The sequence below is a fragment of the Lonchura striata genome, chromosome 1A (assembly GCF_050655825.1).
Source record: "Lonchura striata isolate lonStrDom1 chromosome 1A, ASM5065582v1, whole genome shotgun sequence".
Classification (NCBI taxonomy): domain Eukaryota; kingdom Metazoa; phylum Chordata; class Aves; order Passeriformes; family Estrildidae; genus Lonchura; species Lonchura striata.
The window spans coordinates 7636247-7658705 of NC_140741.1; the positions used below are offsets into that span (position 1 = coordinate 7636247).

At 41.3% G+C, this 22459-nt stretch overlaps 1 protein-coding gene across 11 annotated transcripts in view; it reads left to right on the forward strand.

Moving 5' to 3' along the window:
* ITPR2 (inositol 1,4,5-trisphosphate receptor type 2) overlaps positions 1 to 22459 on the forward strand; it is a 242560-nt gene that overhangs the window by 119072 nt on the left and 101029 nt on the right. For all 11 annotated transcript variants that reach the window (XM_021538669.4, XM_085570357.1, XM_085570356.1 and 8 more), the window contains 3 exons: positions 7609 to 7799; positions 9031 to 9173; positions 10773 to 10881. In XM_021538669.4, coding sequence (XP_021394344.2) covers positions 7609 to 7799; positions 9031 to 9173; positions 10773 to 10881 — 443 coding nt within the window. The remainder of the gene's footprint in view (positions 1 to 7608; positions 7800 to 9030; positions 9174 to 10772; positions 10882 to 22459) is intronic.

Below are 22459 nucleotides of genomic sequence, written 5' to 3' on the forward strand. Positions count from 1 at the left end.
CTCAGGCGTGGCAGAGTGGAGCTGAGATGTCATGAAGGGCATCACTCCATGTCCTGCTCTGGGACTTCCCTGCAGCAGGAACTGCCAGGCTGGGAGTCCCTGGGGTGCCATGGGCTCAGAGCAGCTCCCTGCAAGCACACAGCATTGCTGACTTCCTTGCCCATATCCTAACAGCTGTTCAGGGATTCAGCACTAATAGCAATATCCAGGTGGTAAAACTGTGTTGTGTCAGACAACTGCCACGTTTTTATTGAGTGTTTTATTTTGTCAGTGCAGAAGGGAAGAGTAAGGCAAGAGGTGAGGGGGATTTTCCAAAGAGCAAGGTAGTTGGAGAAGAAATGGAAGCAGAGTTTTTAACAAACACTGCTGTGCAAAATTTGCCTGGCCAGCAGAGATTTTAACCATGGGTGATACTCGGTGTTTTTAGGCATGGTGGCAAACATGTCTTGCCTGGGTTAATAGAGGACTGTTCTTCTCCATGGAAATATTTGGAAAAACTGACCCAGCTGGGGACACCAGAGGTTTTTACAGCCAAGGCCCTTCTGTGATTGCAGTGAGTGCCTGGTGCCTTTCTCTGTCGGGTGTTCCTCTGCCCAAAATGATGCTTCACTTTGAGAAGACAGAGGCATCTTCCATAATACAAACATAGCAATCTTCTTGTTCCTCTTTTGCTGGCTGCATATGTGGACCCTTTTCCCCCCTCTTCTGACCTTAGAATCTGACAACTTTAATGTTAGGGCCTTCATGTTTCACAGCAAGGCTTTAAAAAACCCCTAAAAAGACTTTGCCTATATCAGAGAGATGGAGTATTGGACACATTTACAGCAGGGACCAATGAGGGAACATAAGTGGAGTATAGCTCTGAAAGAACAAACATGATTTTTTGTTGTTGTTGTTGGTTGGTATCATTGTCTTGGATTTACAAATGAATCTCAGGCGAAAGAAAGAAAGATCATACACAGATTTCCCAAGATATCAAAGATCCATATAACGACACACTTTTAAAATGATACACTTCAAGTTTAAGCAACGTACACTCTGCTCAGTGCTTCCTGGTTTGTTGCTGGCAGGTGGATGCAAGCACTGCCTCAAGAGCTTAAGATCATTACTTCTGCTTTCTGATGATCACTGTAAGCATGTGCATTACCTTCTAGGTCAACAAAAGGATGTCTTGCAGAAGCTTATTTTTTATAACCCTTGTACTTCAACTCTGCTTTACCACCAGGGAAAAACTGCATAAGCTTTTCAAACCTCACTTGCTGCTTTGTCTCAAGGCACTTTCCTGCCTTCAGTTCAGCAGGAAGCATAGAGGCTTGCTCCTCTTTTTCAGCAGATCCCTCTGTGGCTCCAGGAGGTTTGGAGCACAGATACCAATGTGCACCAGGTTTCTATTACCCAGGAAACATTTGGTTGCTTGGCATGAATAGAAACACTTGTGAAATTGCATATATGTGTGTATGCGTGTGTTTGACTTGTTCACATGGATTTCTGAAGCAGGTTGTCACACTGGTGAGAATGAACACATACATATATCACTTTGGCCTTTTTTCTTTTATTGCATAGGACTGAGCTTTTTCTTGAAAATACCATCCAAAAAATGAATAATCAAACCAGCTCCCATCTCCCTGGTAAAATAACAACAACTGAAAAATACCCAGACCTTTGTGAAAACATGGGAAATAAGACATCCAACCATTTAATTTATTTCTAATGAATTCATTGTCAAAGGACTATCAGTTCATGCATTTTATGATCTTTGCAAGGCTGAGAAGGGTGGAGGCCAGTCTCCACCCTCTTTAAACCAGCTACTGTCTTTGTCTAAAGATTGGGGAATATCACCTCTCCTCACAACCAAAGATTGTATATCTTAAATTACGTATCCTAAATGTTGAAGCAGGGTCTTTCCTGACCAATCCTTCAGGACCGATGCAAAGCTGCCTTTGATTCTTAATTAAGGCAACAATTCTTGTATCTTGACCTCTGAGCATCAGTTTTCTGTTACAAGGGTAAATTCAGTTTTCTTACACTCTTGTCTCTGTAGCATCCATTAGTTTTCTTCATTATATTTTAAAAATTTGAATCTTTCCTCTGGTACTGTGTCTATCCCAAGGATATGGTCTGTCTGTGACTGTGCTGTGACCACCAATAATTAAATAATTGGAATTTCCCAGATGAGTAAACAGTGCCAGATAGGAACCTGCAGTCTGTTATACTATGTCTCTTGGCAGACCCTTAAAAAAAAAAAATCTGTTATCAAGCCAAATTACATTAGTCACTATCAGATTATGTTCTAGGATATTGTACAGGAGAAGCAAGAGGAAAATTCTTGTTTCCATCCTACCAAATTTGAGGTGAGCCCTCTAACATTGCTATTTCCTCTGTTCAAAGCTGGAACAGGTACAGAGGAAGCACTGTTGGGGTGGTCAGGGGAAAGGAGAACTGTGTTAGAAGAAGGGAATTCAGACCTCCCCCAATGTTTTGCTTAGCAAAACACAGACCTGTGTTGTTGCTCTTTTAATGTACTTAAGAAGAGACTCACAGAGACGTTTAAGCTGAAGGACAGTGCTGACCCCAAACCAACTGGACATAAATTACACTAGGTTGTAAATAACCTAAGTAAATTTAGATTGTAAATCAGAGGATTAGAACCCACTTTAGAAGGATGTCCTTGGTCAGTGGGCTGAGAGAAAGTGGAGGGAGGAGATATGGCAGATAAGCTGCCATCATTTTAAATGGGGCTCAATAAATTTTTCCAAAGATAGTAAAGAGCATAGGTTGTCCGTAACAGAGAGCAGATGGTTTGAAGGTGTATTGAAGTCCTTTCTAGTTGAGTATTTATTCCCTAATTTAAAGTCACCAATACCTCCTTGTAGAGAATAAAAAAAAAATTCTCCTCTGGTTCTTCTTGACCATGTTTTTATGCCCTCTAAAGCCCTTTAGTTTTCCCTGAAAAATTACAAATAGGAAATATTAAGCGTAAAATCTAGGTCATACTTTGTTGCATCTTTGGAATTATTATGTGTATTTTAATGTCCATATAGATTAATTCTTATATAACATTTTTTTTAGTCCTGAAAATACATTTATTTCCCTTCCCATTTGAATTTTAAAATCTTTTTTCCATTTTATAAAAAGCTAAACTTTCATTTTCAATTTTTAGTTCAAATAAAATAATTATCCTGTTGTTACTTTTTTGACAGCAAGAAGAATACCTTTCAGATGAAGCACATATTTTATTCTATTTTAACTGTTTGTGTTTCCCTAATTGCAAGAAAAATTCAATGATGATCTTTTTACAGGCTGATAAATATTTTAGTGTATATTTTCTGTTGGAAAGAAACATCCAAGTGAATGGTACAAGATTGGCAGGTTTGTGTCTTGTCTAAACAAAGCTTTTATTTCCCTTAAAAAGTCTTGCTGTCGCTAGCATTAGTGTCTCTCCATCCAAATGCATTTGTTAAGCAGTCAGTAAATGATTAAGGAGCTGGAGGGACTGATTTATGGAGCAAAATTAATTGAACTAAATATGCATCGCTCTGTTACGTGACAACTGGGAAGTGTGGGAGAACATGATAGAGCTGTCTGTGACTACCAGGGGGTGTAAACTGGGAGCACTGCAAATGATTCACAGCCAGGTAAGGCTGGGGCTTCCTTCTGACCCAGACTGCCCAGCACACTCCTCCTCCAGGGGCTCTTAGGGACCAAATACCTGCATGTCCCCCTGAAAACCCACACCAGGGATGCTTCAGGGTTAATTAGCTGTGAAGCCACCACACACTGGTGTGTTCTGTATATACTGCAAAAGCTAATGGAGTGGAATTTAAAATTAGGGAGCAGTAGGTGGAAATAGCGAGAACAGCGAGGTTCCTTATGGGAAGGTACATTATTCTGAAGAATGGGCATCCAAGGAAAATTACAGGCAAGGGCCACTTCCTGGAAATCCTTAGGACTAAACTGGTCCTCAGACACAGGCAGCAGTTCAATGAAAGGACAGTACTTCAGGAGGCATTCCTGAAATAGGTCCAATTGCTGTGCTCCTGTGAAGAGAAATACATGCAGGTAATTTAACAAAATAATGCCTGGGTCCATTTCAGCCTCTCTGGGAGCAGCTGGACTGTGGTCCTGGCACTGCGCTGGAGCTTGCTTGTCAGGAGTGCCTTGATTTTTACCTGCTTGATTCCTGGCATTCCTGGTGCCCTTTTCTTTTGAGTTTTCAAGTACTATTTCATTGTGTAAGCAGTAAGTGGGAGGAAAGCTGCTGATCACTGGATGCCCATGGACCCATTCAGCGCAGGGCAGGGCATTTTGCTGGGACCTGGATGAATTCGTGGCTCTGTGTTTCTTACCACTGCCCTGGGTTGTGTTTGCTCGCTTGTCTTGGCTCCTCTTGGCTCTCTTGCTGAGAGATAATTTGGAGCAGCAGATTGAGAGTTAGTAGTTTAAAGGATTTCCCAGAAATTCCATCTCCTCTGACACTGGCAAAATGGTGTTGTGTATTGAGGATGTAATTAGCCCCATGCATAGTGCCTTAGGTGGGAAGTGGGCACTGTATAAGCCTGGGATATGCCCTCCATTGCTGGGCAGAATTTACCTGTGCTGAAGACATCACAGAATCACACAATATTCTGAGCTGGAAGGGACCCACAAGGATCATTGAGTCCATCCTGGTAAGTATCTTGCTGGATACTTATGTACAGACAGCCATGTAGCTATTTCCAAATATCACCAGATGAAAGACAGAATTTTACCCCCTCTTGTCTCCTTTGTCTACCAGCTCGAACCATACTCTGCAAGTTTGAGTGCTGTCCAAAAGTATTTCTAAGTGGAACAAAAATAAACATGCTTTTAAATATTTGATGTTGATACTTTAAGGGAGATTGACACATTTTGAAGAGGAAAGCAGCCTACAACACCTAAATTAAAAATAAATATTTATGTTCCCATTTGTTCATCAGCTTTCCAAAATGTAAAAATATGTTTCATGTTGTTTTAAATAATGAAATGTGAAACAAATGAAAGATAAACTTTCTACAAGCTGAAAAGAAATAAGAAGACAAAGGCTTTGTTTATAGCTTAGACTTCAACAGTGCCCTTTGACAACCAATACAAATCTTAATTACAAATGGAATTATACATGTAAGAACTGCTCAAAACAAAGGAGTATTTTTTTTCTCTCTCTGGTTTTCTTTGTGATAGTTTTAATTAGCTCCAACTCTTTGAGCAATCACAGTCCTTGACTGCTCCTCAGACACTGATGGAAATTGTTAACTTCAAATGGCATCTCTAGGACTGCAGAAGTCTGGGGTTTCCTCTGAACGGTGTGCTCCCCATTGCTTAATCTATTCTTCGATATATCAGGATTCTGCATACATTCCACTTAATTGAGAAGTGATCATTGTCCAGTAGCATTCCAGTGATTGACACTGGGACACAATAAATTGGATTAATAGGCTGCAGCACCCTACCCACACTGGCAGAACTTTAATGGACTTCTCTAGTAAAGTAGGCAGCAACAGGGCAAATGTGTTTTGAAAAACAGCCCAGTTGAATTATATGGAAAAACAATCATTAGAAATAATGGCCAGTCATACATGGCATTTTCCACATGTTAATCAGGAACTTGCCTTCAAAACAAATGGAGAGTGGAGAGGAAAAGTCAATTTGTGTCTTCCCAGCTTAACCTAATTTTTTTTTTTCAATTCCCTGTGGCCAACCATTTAAAAGAAAGTGCCTACCAGAAATGGAATTAGAAAATTCTCTTGCATCCCAATGGAACAGCCTGATCCATGGGGGATGCTCCAGTCCTGCATCAGGATCCAACCTTGCAGTGGGAAGAGAAGAGGGTGCCCTGAACCTGTAGGATTCATTAAAGGGAAGAGAGTCCCCATGACAGAGTGCCCTTGCCACAGTCTCTGAGGCTGGGGGTTGAGGTGTCACAGCCAGATTTAGGTTTATAATAAAAGCTGTCATTTCACTCTAGTCCTGAGGGGAAGAGAAAGTTTGTGCCTGGGATCTGTGACTCACTGTGCTTGGCAGCACTGCAGCCTTCATTCATCAGAGCTGTGTGCTGCCTCTGCCTGCACGTCCTCCTGTGGGGCTGGAGGCATGGGCTGCTTGGGACAGAAGGGCATCTGCTGACTTCACAGCTTCAGGACATAAAGCTGGATATATTTTAGAGCTGGGAGGAAGAGGTGGAATATTTTTGATGCCTTCCTCCACTGTGGGAAGTGTGTTAGTGAGGAATAGTGGGGAAATGCCTCAGAGAAATGTTATGCAGAACTGCAATTTGGGCTAATTGCGTTTCAAAATTCAGCTTGTTTCAATGAGGAAAACTGAAAAATTACTTAGTATTGGTTATTATTACAAATTGATTAGAACTGCTCCATTTTACTTTTAAGTTTTTATTAAACATAAGCTGTGCTACAGCAATTAAGTGAAATGCATGGAAAACAGAGCCTAATCACTGGAACATGACCTGATCTTTTGGAGATATTGATCACAGACTCACAGAATGGTTTGGGTTGAAAAGGATCTTAAACAGCATCCAGCTTCACCCCCTGCCATGGGCAGGGACACCTTCCACTATCCCAGCTTGCTCAGACCCCATCCAGCCTGGCCTGAAACATTTTCAGGCATGGGGCAAACTCTTGTTTATTGGTTGAATTTCAGACTACTCATGCTGAGCTAGAGAACAATGTGACTGATCTCCAGTGGGATGGAAAGTAGCAGCTAACACAGAGATTTTACTGGGGGAGAGGGCAGATACCGTCTAACGTTGCCTTTCAAACCTCCTTTTCAAACAACAGTTCAGGATACAATAGTAGTTTAATAGTGGATGCCCTGCAAAAATTCCTGCAACTTTCTTCTATTTTTTGTTTTATTCTGATACTCTCTCTATTGTAATTTCTTGCCTCTAAAGTCTAAAAAGAAAAAAAATTGCAATTTTTAGCTATTGATTAAATTTTTAAAACTATCAGCTAGAATATCAGATGCTTATTAACTACTGCATATATTGCAGTGGCATCCAGGCACCATCCAGGAATCCAGGGTTTAGTAGCCTTAGCAGTATAGGAAACTCAGAGAGGAGACAGTCTTTCAAATTTAATTTGTATGCACTTGGTTCCTCAAGGTCTTCAGAAGAGAGATATACAATAAAGCAACAGAGAGTACTTGGAATAAATTGGATAAATGTGCATGTGTCCACTAGAAATAAAAATTTCAGAATTTGCTTCTGAATAGAGTAAAAGCAACTGTTGAAATAACACTCCTTTTGTTACTCTTATTAATATCTCTGGATTTTTTTTCAAGTTAGTAAAAAAACTATTCTGTTTAAAAAAATCTGTGAAAATATATACTGGAAATTATTCTCATCTCATTTAAAATAGTACAGCTTGCTTTCTTTAACTAGATTATGGCTGATTCCTACCACTTAGGCAAGCTTAATTTTAAGGGTTCTTATTCTTAGGATCTTTACTTTTAAAACCTGTTGAAGAGATATCACCCTGCCCCTTAACTTCAACGAGATCAGGCTGTTGCATACCATGATTTCTATATGACTTTCAAGTTTTTGCCATTGTAAATGTCTTGGGTTTTTCCTTCCTGTTAAAGCAAAGAACCGTGGGATTGCAATTCCGGTGGATTTGGACAGCCAGGTGAACACCTTGTTCATGAAGAGTCACTCCAACATGGTGCAGAGGGCAGCCATGGGCTGGAGGATGTCAGCCCGCAGCGGACCTCGCTTCAAAGAAGCTCTTGGCGGGCCTGCCTGGGATTACAGGAATATCATAGAGAAACTGCAGGTACAGAAATAGCAAATGGCTTGGGCAGCAGTGGGATTGAAGTTTTCTCAGGTGTGCCAGATGTGGAAAACACCAGAGACAGGCCCAGGGCATTTTTTAGTGCTGGATGAGAGGAGCCACTGCACTTCTGTGTGGGGGCAGCTGAAGGCTCAGCTCTTCAAGATCAGTACTGGGCTCCTATGGGAGTCAGAGAGGGGTAGGAAGTATCACAGAATGAGCTGAGCTGGAAGGGTCCTACGAGGATCATTGAGTCCAACCCTTGGCCCTTCACAGGACAATCCCTAACAATCCCATCCCGTGCCTGAGGTTGTTGTCCAAGTGCTCCTGGAGTTCTGTCAGCCTTGGTGCTGTGACCATTCCCTGGGGAGCCTGTTCAGTGCCCAGCACCCTCTGGGGGAAGAACCTTTTCCTGATATCCACCCTAACCCTGTCCTGACACAGCTCCAGCCGTGCCCTGGGTCCTGTTCCTGGTCTCAGATCAAAGCTGCTCCTCTTCTTCCCCTCGTGAGGAAGCTGCAGAACTGCTGTGAGCTCTGACCTCAGTCTGCTCTTCTCCAGCTGAACACACCAAGTGCCCTCAGCTGCTCCTCATGTGGCTTCACCTCCAGGTCCTTCACTATCTCCATGTCCCTCCTTTGGACACTTACATTGTGGTGCCCAAAACTGCACACAATATTGAAGTTGTGTTCTCAAAGTTCTCCACAGAGCAGCATCTCCATTCTGCCTTTTTATAGCCACATGTCCTGTTCTGGCTGCAGAGGACATGCTGGAGATTTTAGATCATGTTTGTGTCACTGGAGATTGCCATAAGATGGAGATCACTTTGTGCATGTAGAGTCTAAACAGCATCAGGGGTTTATGACCTGAGAAAACAGCAGGACCCAGACAAATGGAGGGGTCCTGAACACCAAGGACACAACACCTGAGGCAACACATTAGCTGTATGTGGTGAGCACTGCTTTTACAGCACATCATCATCCCAAATGTTGCCACAGCTTTTGTGGGCACTACTGCAGAGGAGAAATTTGAAAGAGGGTAACAATGGGCACCTTCTCCCCCTTGCCCTGCATGAGGAGTGGTGGGAAGAAAGGCTTGAGGTGGCTTTACAGCCACCAGGGCTGCCCAGGGCTCTTGCATCACACTGGGCCAAGCAGTGCACCATGCCAAATTTTGACTCCACAGTGACGTTGTAGTTCTCCTGCAGTTATGGATGTTCTCCTGTCTCCCCCAGGACGTGGTCTCCTCCTTGGAGCAGCAGTTCACGCCCATGATGCAGGCTGAGTTCTCAGTGCTGGTTGATGTGCTGCACAGCCCAGAGCTCCTGTTCCCTGAGGGCAGCGATGCCAGAATAAGATGTGGCGCTTTCATGTCCAAGTAAGTGGGGTGCAGAGGGGCCTGTTTGCTTTTTTGGGAAAGATGGCAGGGTTTTAACATTTTCAACAGCACTTAACTCTGGTTTTCAGCAGACTTAAGAATGCAGGTGACCAAGTTTACTGTTGAAAGCTTTAAAGTGAGGTCTTTTGATTCATATTTAATATTTCTCAGCAGTTTTGCTGTCTGGAGAGCACAGAGAGAGAGGGGTTGCTTGCTTTACCTGCTAGAAATGGGATTTTAGTGGCTTGTTAAAATTGTGGCAGGCTCAACCTGCTTCTGTTTTCTCAATAGCCTACTTTGCTATTACATTTCACCAACCTACAACAGAAACTTAGATTTTCCATCGCAGAATTTTCAAGAATTCATAATGAAGCAGTGGGCTTTTCAAGGCTTGTGGGTTTTTTTGTTGTTGTTTTTTTTTTTTTTTTATTTTATTTCTTTTGGTACAGCAAATTGATATTTTTATTTTAAACTGCCAACAGCTCTTTGAAAATACATTTCACTGGGACCACTATCTGGTCATAAATTATTAGATGTTTTATTTGCAGTCTGTGCATTGGAATAGAGTCTTGCAAATTTTTTTATTAGCCCTCAAGTGAGATGCCCTCCTCGCCCTTGAGAAACTATAATTTAAACAGAGATAACTTGGGGGAAATAAATGCATTTGGCAGCTCTCCTGATTCCTTGCTTATTTGCATATTCTGCAGAGGTAGCATTGTAATAATATACTTTATATGTTTGGAAAAATTAAAAAAATAAAAATTAAATTTTGAGATTATCCCATGTCCTCTGTCCAAACTCCTGTTTGAAGCTGGCATCAAAATGCAAAAAAACCAAAAAAACAAACAAAAAAAACCCAAAACAAAACAAAACCTGTTGAAGGCCTTCATATTTCCTCCCTTCCTATTTTCACAAACATTTCTCCAGCAATGTGTGAACCAGTGCAAGGACCTGTGCACAGATCTGTTCTGCACAAAGACAGAAAAGCTGCTTCTGGTATCGGCTTCAGTTGACTGAAATCCAAACTCCTGTCACAGTCATTTCTGGAGACGGAAATGGACCTTGTTTTCTGGCTTGTCAAGTGGTTGTGTGAATGTAAACAACAATTATGTTTCATCCAAATGTCTGTATTTCTGAACATTTCCATGTAAAATTTTTTGGAAATCCTTTTGGCTGAATACCATTTGTTAATTATATCATAAATATATTATAGCCATCATAGAAGTTGGAAGGTATAAGGGTTGTAGCTTTTAAAGTTTGCAAGATGCGTGGTGACCACTGGTTGCCTTTAAATAATAGTTAAAATTAGTTACCTTTTAATAAAGAAAGGATGAAATAGCAAGTCTGGATCTTAAACTGTAAACCCGCAAAAAATATGGATGTAAAATTATGTCTTCTGTATAGCCAATAAGATATGGACATTAACACAAAAATCTCGCAACACCTTGAAAGTCCTTTTTAATTATGATTTCTCTTGACCACTTTTATTTCCTTTCCTTGAGGAAAAATATAATGATGGGCAATTTTTACATAAAGAAATTGCAGCATGGCTTAGCAACAATGTGCAGTGCTCTTTAAGTTTTAATATTTTACTTTCAGGTTGATTAATCACACAAAGAAGCTAATGGAAAAAGAAGAAAAGCTCTGCATTAAAATCCTTCAAACTTTACGGGAAATGCTTGACAAGAAAACCAACTTTGCAGAAGAGGTACTGCTTCCACTATAATATTAAATATAGAACTAACAGTACAGTATTAATAACAGAATCTGACATGATTTCAGTTTTGTGCATGTTTTAGGGATAACTTGGTGTCTTAGGAACAGTGTGGTAAGGTAGCAAGTTGGTTTGGAACAAAATAAACTCTCTGCCTTACATAGTTTTGTGTGAGGGACTTGGTAAGAGTCAAGGCAAGCAAGATTAAATTAATTAGCAGTAGCAAATATCACTATGTATAACTATTATATATTGGATATTCTCTATTTCTGGAGGTTAGTCTTAATTTGTCACACCTGACTTTACCATAAAATCAATGGAAATATGGGGATTTTTAATTGCAATTGTACAGTTTTCCCTGCTGCCTGTGGTGCCAGACTTTTGTACTCCACACGCTTTTTAATGCTCCCAAATGTGTGAAAGGAAATCTGCAATGTTCAAGCAGAGCTGCCAGTTTTGGGAAGAAGTGACATAGTCTGTACTCTGTAAGTGTCAATTATTTCTTGCATTCCTCTCTCCCCTCATTGCCCAGTTTTCTCTTGCAAAACTAAGTCTTTCAAATGCCTCTTTCATTTTGCCTGTTCCTTTGGCTATCAGTAGGCAGATTCAGATGTAGATGTCAGCTGTCCCTGTTATTTCTGAGCCTGATCCCGCTGTCTTTTGTGTAATTTCCTCTTATCCGTATTTCTGGGTATTCCCCAAACCCTTTCAGCTTTATTCACTCTTAAATATGAATCATGGAGCTGATATGAGACCTGCCCTGTTCAAAAATATCCAGTGTAAGCAGAGGAAACCAGCCCCATCTTCACCTCCTCCTCGAAGAAAACTGTGGTTAGGCCTGGGCAGACAAATTCTTTTTTAATGTCATAAAGACAATTCCACAGGGGAAGCAGATATTGTTATTCTTTATTATTATTCATATTTATTCTAATAGCAGTCTGGGTGCATAACACCACTGCATCACATGGGAAAAATAATTTGCTTTTGTAACTGACCTTTGCCAAACCTCTCTAAAAGAATTACATAGACCCACCATAAGTTAACCTTGTCTCAGAACTACAGGGGAAGGAAAAAAGGCAACACTTTTAATGTAGGACTTGAAACAAGCAAGAAGACTTGCTTGTTTTAGTTGCTCCTTGTACCCTGCTGTGGCTGCTGATAAAGGGAGACAGAGTTAAGGGAGGGAATTCCCATCAGAGAGAATGTGCTCCATATGTCTGTAAGGGCTCTGCTTTTCAGGAGTGAGTAAAGGAGGTGTATTCCCAAATCCCTCATGGTGACTTCCACCATCTTGGGGATGCATGGTGGGTGGAAAATCTCTTTTTAAACAGAATTTCTCCCCCGTGCTTCCTCTGGAGTCCCATTAGTTTTACACTGAGGAGCGTGATGAATCAGTGCAAACAAATATGTGAATAAACAAGCTTGGATATGCTTTGCAAGTGCTTCTCTGGCTTGCTACTCTTATGAGTCATTGTTCAGTGCCATGGACTTCAGAACAGTAAAAATAGCACAATGAATAGCCTCATGTGCGTGTTTCCCATCTTTTTTTGGGCTGTGATCTCACTGCCTGCAAAGTTATTCAACTACGGTATGCAGATATTAAAAAAAAAAAAAGTAGTAAATACATAATGGACATAACCAGAGCAAAGCTACAGAGGGGTGTGGGACATTTTGACAGGAAGCCTGAGTTTGCTAATCATCCATCAAATTGTATATTCTGTGATAAACCTGACAGAAATGGTCAGCCTCCAGTTTCTGCAGACTTTCCCACAGTGAGAAAGAAGGATGAAATAATGAAATAAAGTTTCCTCCTCTCTCTTCATGTTAATTCCCACCACTGAGCACCTTCTACTGTCTTTGTCCTTCATTTGACCACTGGAAAGTAGCCTGTGTCATTTGCTGAAGGAACAGGAGGCAAAAGAGGAGTAGGGGCTTATTTCAGTGATTTTATACCTATTCCTGCATCCACTATGCCAACTCTATAGTTGCACCTCCTCTTGGTGGTGAGTTTCAGGTCTCTGGTGCTCTCCTAGCTCCATTTCCTTGGATTTCCTTGCAGTCAGCCTCTGAGGCAGCACTCACTTGTGCTTAGCACCACAACTTCTAATTGTGCTGGGAATCAAAGTTTAATTTCAGAAGTTTGATTTAAGGTATATAAATGACACATAAAATCTCCTGGCCATTGATTTGTTTTCATAAGTAATTGCAGGTGATTATTGCAATCTCCTGGGAGTTCTGCATTGAGTCTTAGCCCTGTTTATATTGATTAGGTCACCAGCTGGAGTGAAACCTGATCTACAGCTCCTCTCTTCCAAAACACTTGGGGAAAGCAGTGTGTGGGGAGAGCTCACATTGCCTCTGTTTAGATAGCTACTGCAGCATGTAAATGTATTTATCTAAAGCTTGTTTCAGACTGACTATTTGAAGAAAAGCAGGAGGGACAGAAAGGACTGTGCTTGGACTGGATGTGTCCCATCTGTATTTGGGTTTAGAATCACTGGCAGTTTTTATGTCCATTTTGCAAAACCAGAATGATCTTGGACTGGCAATTTTGAATTTATTTAGTCATATATTTTTTTGTTTCACTGTAGTGCTTCATATCAGTTTAATTTCTGTATTAATGTTGCCTCTAGACCTATTTATACACCTCAGTTTGAATCTGAGTAACATTGACAAAAGCACCTGAGACATGTAGACTGATATGTGCTCACTTTGCAAATGATTGGAGCAGTTTAAAATCTTAGCATTACCTTGCTTCCCTGCTTAAAGTGTCTGTCCATACAACAGAGCTGCTGAGCCAGGAAGGGTGGTCCAGCATCTTTAAAGAGGGTTCATAAGCTTAAATTAAACCCTCCTCAGGGAATTGGATGAAGTTGTTGAACTCTTGATCTAATGATGCTCATATGGACTTCTTGCCTGACTCCAGCTGTTGGCAATGCCTTGGGTATGGACAACCTGCTGATTTCCCAGCTGTTCATAAACCTCTGGGGGAAAAATGTCCTCTTTGCTGCCATGTGTATATTACATCTGATCAGATGAGCTAATGGATGGTAGGGCATTACAGAATGTGGCAGAATCCAGGCCTTTGTGCCCCTCCCTAAGGCAGCTCCTCTGAGAAATACTACTGTAAATTAATGGAACTCTTCAGGAAGGGGTGCCTCTGCTGCAGAGCACACACTTTATACTTTTTCTTCCTCTGTTAGGTGTTGAACATCAGTATAAATAATTGAAAACTGCATTTTTAAGTGTCAGTAGAACAAAGACACTGTAAGCTGCTTAATTGTCAGAAATAAGTAGTTGCACTTTTTGCCTTTTTTGGAAAAACTCATGAAAAATATTGGGTTTTTTCTTAGACATTTGCACTAGTTCATGATTTAAAATCATAGAAGTAGCTTTGTGGCCTTTTGTTTTGCAAGGTTAATGTTTCTGCATTCAACTTTAGATATTAAATGTAGGCTTTGTTTGCAGGAACACCACCAAATATACATGTGAAAGAAAAGGTATAGCTTTGGTGAAAATACAAATGTATTTTATTCCTGTAAGATGTGGTCCCAGATATGGCCACTGCTGGCTCTTTGTCATTTTGTGCCAGAAAAACGGAATCTTTTCATGTGGAGCTGTTGACAAAACTCCAGTGAGTTTGTCAAAAGCAGTTGTGCCAATATATTGTTGTATTGATCTACCAGGCAAGCTGAAGCCAGTGGGAGCTGCAGGTCTTTTTCTGCTGGGGTAAATGGCCTCAATGGGTATTAGAAGCCAGGAGATTTTGGGAGCCACTGCAATGTCCCAGCATTGCAGCACTGAGAATCACAGACATTCTCAACTTAAACTGCATGCTATTCTGTAGCCTCATCTTTTCAACATGATTTGACTTATTTGCATGTGCAAATTAGGCAGCATTCAGATAAACAGCATTTGTAGGTAAAGAAAAAAAAAAAGAGGAGGAAAGAGAATAATTCTGAAAATGTGTTGCTTGCTGAATATATCATACCTCAAAAGAATGCTTATTTTAAATGGGCAAGCGAGATCCAAATTCCTTTATTTGTGTTACTACTCACATTTTGGGTTACTGGCACTGCAGGCATTTTGAAGAATTACATTTAATTTTTCCCTGTTTCTGCTGTCAGTTTTATTTGTGCTGATGTATAAAAATACCTGTGCACGGGCCTGTTTTTCTCTGTTGTCAACAGGCCATTCTCCTCACTGAGCTCAGTGTGCCTGAGTTGACAGGGGGTCAGAAACACCATAGGAGGACATGTATCCTCAGTGCTGTTTGTATTGAATTTTTTTAAAACTCACCTATTTTAGCTGATAAAGGACACTTTTCAGCATCCTACATTAAAAACTCAAGCCTTAGGAAAGCAGTTCACAGGGAGGGACTGGAGATGCAGGGAGGAAGAATGTATGGTTATGTCCAGCAGTGCTAGCCTAGGTGTAACCAGCACTTCTGGTATGATCAAAAAACTTCTGTTGTGGCTTTGTCATGGGAGTTAAATGATTGGTGAAAACTCAAACATAAGTGGGACAAACCCTTTGGTCTTGGAGATGCTTTGTGTGAAGGTGGTGATCAGCTGCAGAACCAAAGCCTCCAGGAATTTATTACAGCACAGGATTCAAGCTTTGCTATTGCCCTGAATCCTCTGAGCCAGTAATTGCAGTGGCAGGAGTACCAGAGCTTTCAGATATGCAAGGCTAAACACTGGACATGGTCAGAACCTGAAAATGTGGTAATTTCTCATTAGACCCATGCACTGACATTTTACAAAAGAGAGAAAACCTACGGAAAAACAAATGAGCAGAGTTTCACTTTTTCCCCTCTAGGCTTCAAGCTGGGATAATTAAGCAAAGGGATACCAGGAGGCATGTGATGGTGTTGTTTGTTCTAGCCAGGTGTTGTCAGCCACAGTGCTCAGAGCCTCGGGCCATCAGCCACTGTTGTGTTGTTATTGCTGCACATTTCTGGGGCTGTGACAGGCAGCATCGACCAGAATATTCTGAATTAGCATCTCTCATCTTTGGGGTACCCCTTTTACCTCCTGTGATGTGCATTGTTCTGGACTGAAAGGACCACACTGCTGGACAGCCCCCAGATATTCTGCTGCATTTTCAATTGCACACATTTGTTGCTGATGCAAAAACCTGTGAGAACTGGGTGTATGAAAAGCATGACTTATTTTTAAGGGAATTTTTTTTTTTTTTTTTTTTGCTGTAAGTAACAGGTCCTAGAGATTTCCCCCAGCTTTGGACTGTCACCTATGTGTGTCACCTTCAGAAGCCTGTTGAGAGCCACTGTGCTTGGACCAGTTGTGAGGGGTCTGTGCCAGGGGTGGTTTCAGGCAGACTGCATTGCCCTTGCTGAGCTGCACAAGAACTTTAAACTCAAAGTTGTGTATCAAGGACAGGTAATTCAGGAGACACCTTACAAAGTGCAGGCCCTGATCTAGTGAAAGGCAGGAGCAGTTTAATCTGCTGCAGGGGCATTGAACACAGGCCTAACTACATAGCAGTCATGATTTTGCCCTCTTTAATATGCGTAATTGTTAACTTGTCATGATGCAAATAAAGTATCTCCAGAGACCTACAGGTACTTCTGTCTCAGGTGATAGTTCAGTGAACACTGGTGCTCCCTACTCTCTGGTACTCACTCTTTTTTGTTTCAAAACCTTGGTTATTTTTCCTTTGTTTGTTTGTTCTTCAAGTCACAAACAAATCTAATGGCAGGATGCCCAGGCTGTAAAAACACATGGTTGTTAACACATTTCATCCAAAAGACTGTAGTCTCTCAGCAGCTCATATTTATCAAATTTTAAGATTATGGTATATTGTTACCCAGTTTTCTTTCAGAAATATTAAGCCCCAAATCCTGATTGATAAATTATTTTGGAACCTATATCATCAGCCCTTTTCACATACATCATCACTCCTCTAAAGGAGCATCTGATGCTGTAAAATATTTTTTGTAGCTTAAACAAAACAGCATCAACCAAACCAATAAAACTAGAGTAGCTTATTCTTTACTCTGAACTTCAAATGACCAATTTCTACTCTGGAATTTGCCCTTTACACAGTGTATGAGACAATAGGGGGTTTGCCCTTCTGATTTCACATTAACTCCTTCCTATGGATGTGATCTTAAGAAGAGCAAACCAGCAAGAAAATCTTAACTGCCTGCAAACTGTCTGACATCCTTCTCTATTGATACTGCTACTCATTAAAAACAAATAAAAAAGAGCGCAACAGAAGGGAGCTGTTTAGTAAATGGAACTGCTAGAGCTCTGAGGATGATTCATCTCACCTTACACAGGCACAATATTCATGGAACTCATCAGGATCCTTTTTGTGAACAACAGCAACTAGATTTTCTTGTTTTGAATACAGGTGAAATGAATTTCACTAAAGACTTCAGTACATCAGGAAGTTAAATTCCGTGCTTACTATAGCTCTTTGAATCAAATTCTACAGTATGAAGATATCAGGATCAAGGTTTTCTCCCTGATTGGTTTTATTTCTATATTTTAAATTATTAATAAAGCAGATTTTTAGGAATTTAGTGGAAGGTTCTAGCAGATCTTAGATTGGCAAGGGAACTAGGTAAATGACCAAAGATATATTGTAACTTAATATGTAAAATGAGGCAACAGTTTTATCATATGATTCATGTCTCCAGATGTGTGGAATTTTGTGTGAGGATGGATTAATAAATATAAATATTTATTTTAAGTTATTTATTCCTATTCCTTCTCTTTTTCTTTTACCTCCATAGTGGAGTTATATTAGAAGATAAATATTGGAATGTTAAATTGGTGTCTTAGCATATTGTTTTGTTTTTAATGGAGAAGATGATCTTGTTTAGAATTATATGTGTTAATGCTCTCAGAGTTACTTAACAGGAATAAAAACATCATTCCCATGGCCACTGTAATTTTACTGATTGGTGGTTGTTCAAAGTGCCCCTTTGGCATTCCAAGGAGCCTTTGTGATTATTTGCAGAGCAGGAGCAATTGACAGGGGTACAACAGGGCTTTCCATACCCTGGGAGAGCTAGAGTGCGGTGGGAAGGGAGTTCAGAGGAACACCTGAGAGAAACAAATTGCAGGCACTCCGAAGCTTGGGATGGTTGCAATGTTTTTTGGGAGTTAGGAGGATAAAAACACATAACTTTTTCTTGACAATGATTCTGGAAGATGTTTCTCCCCACACGCTTCCCACTCCCTTTTCAGAATTAATTCCTGTATGAAAAGGCCACATTTATGAGCAGTTTCACTACCACTGCCAGGTAATGGTTATAATTCTTGCTGGAAAGCACAGAGAGTGCTGCAGTATCGCAGAGACCACAGTGTGGCAACTGTGGACTTTTCAGAAACATCTCCTGTCTGTGGGAGCAGGTCAGCTGCTGCTGCTGCTGCATGGCTCAATTCCCACAGCAGTCAAATGTCTGCAGTAGTCGTGGAGGGGGCAAGAGAAAATGTCTCCTTTGGTTTTGAATTTCCTTGGGTGGGGAAAAGGGTTCTTTTGTTTTCTGGGTGGCTTGGATCTTTTTTTTGTTTTGTTTTTTTGTTGTTGTTGACTATCAAAAATTTGCTGCTGCTTTATTTAATATGTTGGAGCAACAACCCTGTTTGTACTTTGCAGTCGCACCAGAGATAGCAGTGAGCAGAATTCAATGCCTTGTATTAAGGATGGCCAATGAATATTTATGATAGACCTAGGGAGCCAGTAATAAAAATGAAATCGGCATGATGCCACTAGATCCAAATCTTTGATCTCTGTTTTAAGAGAAAATACAATAAAGCAGGGGGATAATGGACTCATTATAATGGAATGGTTAGTTATGGTTACTTAGGGCAGCTTGAATAGGTGGCATTACATAAACTGCTCTAGTCTAAGATTTATGATCCAGAAATGTGTTTCAGGCACTGAGTTTCTACAGGAAACATCAGTTTATGATACTGTTCTGGTTTAGTCAGTCCATGCACAAAGAATTTAAGATCCATTCCTTTCAGACAGCAGGATGGGGCGTTCACTTGCCTTACTAGGGACAGCAAAAGCACTAAGAACCAGCAAGGCCCTTCTCCTCGACCTCTTTCTGTGCTTCTGCTCCTTACCCATCTCCCTGTGAGCAGGCAGAGGGAGGGCTGGGCACTGCACAGGGCGTTGGAAGTCAGATTCCACTCCCTGCCCAGGCTGTCTTACCAGATGCCAGGTGTCAGGGGACACGTGGGGTCATCAGGAGAGAGGGGACAGCTGCCGGTTTGGCATCACCTGGAGCACTCAGGGGTGGTGGCTGGAGATGCGTGCCACAGCTGGAAGCACCCACCTCCACCAGGAGCAGGGAGAATCTGCTGCAGAGTGCTGAGACAGCTCCTGGGAAGCCTAATGAAGGAGCTGGTATTTGACGGGGACAGGGAGCAGGAGTGAGCGAGCTATTTTTCTTTTTAATGGTTGCAATTACTTGCTTAACACCCCTGCCACACCAAGCAAGACGCAGAGGAGGGCTGATTCCAGGCTGTGGATGAAAGCTGATCCCGAGGTCTCTGTCTAGCCAGGCAGGAGGAGGAAATGGAAACTCACTGTTTTCTGATTCGTTTCAAACTGATGTAATTTCTAAGGGACTTCATCACTAATGACATCTGGCAAGGGATTAGTCTATAATGTGGCCTATCTCCCCCTTCTCAAGAAAAAGAAAATATATGCTATATTGAACTTTGGAAAACAGCTATTAAGCAACTACAATAACTGGTTCTGATAGGAATTTTTTTTTTTTTTTTTTGGTCTGATGAGGATTTTACCCAGCATGTTTGGCCTTGGAGGAGTGCCTGGATGGTATTGCCAGCTGGAATTGTCAGAGCTGCTTTGTCTTCTGTCCCAGGAAAACAGAAGCCTGGCGGGCAGTCACTCTCGCTCTTCTTTCATATCCCTGCTTAGTCAGAGTTGCCAGCCCCAAGCACTGAAAACCCTGAGTCAGGCCACAAACAAATCACGAGATTTGGCTTGAAAATCATGAGATTTTTTTTTAATTACAAATAGTTTATTTGGGATTTCTCTGAGTCTTTAGTGTGTCTGTTCTTCCAATTCTACTGTACAAATCCCAGAGTTTGAAGTATGCTTTGTTGAATTACGCCTGTGTTTATTTACTGAAATAAAAGCCAGGTCCATTTATGGTCACCTGACCTCTTCAGTTTGTGGGGAAAAGACCAGAATATTTGGAGCTCCCATGAGGGGATCCTTTCTACTGCCAGGGGTGCCAGCAAGAGGCACTGCTGGCCCTCAGCTGGGGCACAGGGAAATGTGCTCAGCAGGGTGGGACCAGTGTTGGTAATCCCCATGCAGAGCTGTCAGTGGGGGTTGGGGACAGGGCCTTGTCACTCTGAAAATTCCTTTTGGCAGACTTGTCCAAAACATTTTGTCCCCAGTTACTGAGCAGTTACACCATTAAAGTCTCCTTATATTCCTTTTTCCTGCAAGCCTTTTACCCTTCCCCCCCTCCCCTTATTTTTTTTTACTACTTTTTTCCTCTTTCTTGCAAAAAACTTGATTTTTTTTGACTCCTTAGCTGTCTACAGTAGCATTTGTGCCCCATTAGCCTTCCATCCACTAGGGCTGGATACCAGTCTGCCTGTTTGCTGCAAAAGAAATTTAGATAACCTTGACTCTCAGGTCTTTCAGTTTTAAGACTCCTTACTGCTTCCAGAGGAACAACAAGCTTCCCTTGAACCAGGTGTTTTCTCAGCTGTGACCAGTTAGAGGTTCCCAGCTCTAAGGTTCCTCCCAGGCTGCTCTTACTGGGTGCAGTTCAGCATTTGAAGAAACCAAATTCTTCTAAATATACAAATATTTTACTGTGGCTCTCTAAAAATGAAAATCTTTGCATTTAAACAAATGCTGGAAGCCCTGCACATGGTTGGGAAGTTCTGCTTTTACAGTTTTTTTTTTTTGAAGAGGCTAAAAAATGTTCCTGGAGAACACACTGTGCAGCCTGAGTATTCTTAATTTTGCAAGGAGACCCACATTAACTAGGTTGCTTTTGTGAAGCAGAGGATGTTAACAGTAATTCACTGCTAGCAATAAAGGGTGGGCTTTATTCACCCAGGATGGCACAGAGGATTGTTCTGGTTATATGTCACAGTCTTTATTAAATTTGCCCTGGTTGTTGCTGGCACTTTGTTGTAGTCATGATTATTCTCACAATAAAACCAACCATAAGAACTTAGAAAAGGCTGTTTGGAAGTTGAATGATTTCTTCTTTTCCTTCATATTTAAGTATTCTTACAGCAAATAACATCATGCCTGGGAAAACCTCAGATTTTATTGTTTGAGTTTGGATTTTGGTTCTGTGTGAAGAAATGTTTTAATGAAGAAAAAAAACCCAAACACCCAAAACATCAGACAGAGCAGCAAGTTTAGGAGATTACTTGGGTTTGGGGTGTGCTTAGACAGAAATAAGTAATTTGTACTGCAGAAATCTGGGCACAGAGGTACCCATTTGTGCCTGTGCAGAGCATCAGGTGAGAGCAGGGCTGGCTGTGTGTGGGCACAGGGCTGGGAGGTGGCAGCTGAACTGTCTCCTCCTGGAGTCCCAGCTGATGCTCAGCCAGGCTGCTGAGAAGGGTTTGCTGTCCCCACTGTGGTCTGCAGGGAGCCACTTGACTTAGATGAAGCTGTTTATAGAAAGAGATTATTTCCATACATGCAATATTGAAAGAGCTTGTTTTAACTCAGTAGCAAATTCTAGCACACTGGGTACTCTAAGTGCAGGTCTTTTACTTCCCTTCTTAAAGAAAAAAAAAAGGTAAAAAAAACCCCCAAGAAGTCAATTATTTGATATATATACTGTAATTCATCATGTATTTAACCTATTTTTTCAACTATAAACAATTTGAAACTAAAGAAACAATTCCTTTGTCTCTTTAAGCTATCTCTCTCCTATTTTTGCACATACTTTTTTCTTTGTTTTTTTCTCTGATTTTTAGGTGAAGAAAGACTTTATTTGGGAGCAGGAAAGGAAATGTTGCTGGAATAATGTTTTCTTTTGATCTACCCCACAGTTTATGGCTTCTGTGTCTTAAGTTCAGTACTTTGATCACTATCTGTCTGTTTTACTGCTAAGCCCTATGCAGTGTGATTTTACTACTAAGCCAGCTGGGGCTCTGCCCCCTGCAAGAACCATGAGGTAGTAAAATCAGAGTAAATTAAAATAGTTTTCTCAAGCCTCTTCTGCATGATTCTCAACTCTCCATTTTGCAGCTGAAAAGTGGCTGCTTTCTTGCCCCTGCCAATGCTGTGCCTGGCCAGCTCCATCTTCCAGCAGGGGCCTCCAGAGCCACAGGAGGTGGCAAAGCAGCACCAGGCAGCTGCAGCCCTGCACAAAGGGGCTCTTTCACACACGTTCCTGCTAGGGAAAGCACATGTGCAGCTAAAACAAGTTCCACTGCCCATCTGACTTGAGCAACAGCCACCCTGGGGAAGCTTTTTTTTTTTACCCTGAGATTGGTCAATAGATATATTGCCCTAATGCTTGTTTCTGACTCGGTGAGCACTGTGTTTAGGCCCAGAGCTTTGGTAATTCTAGATT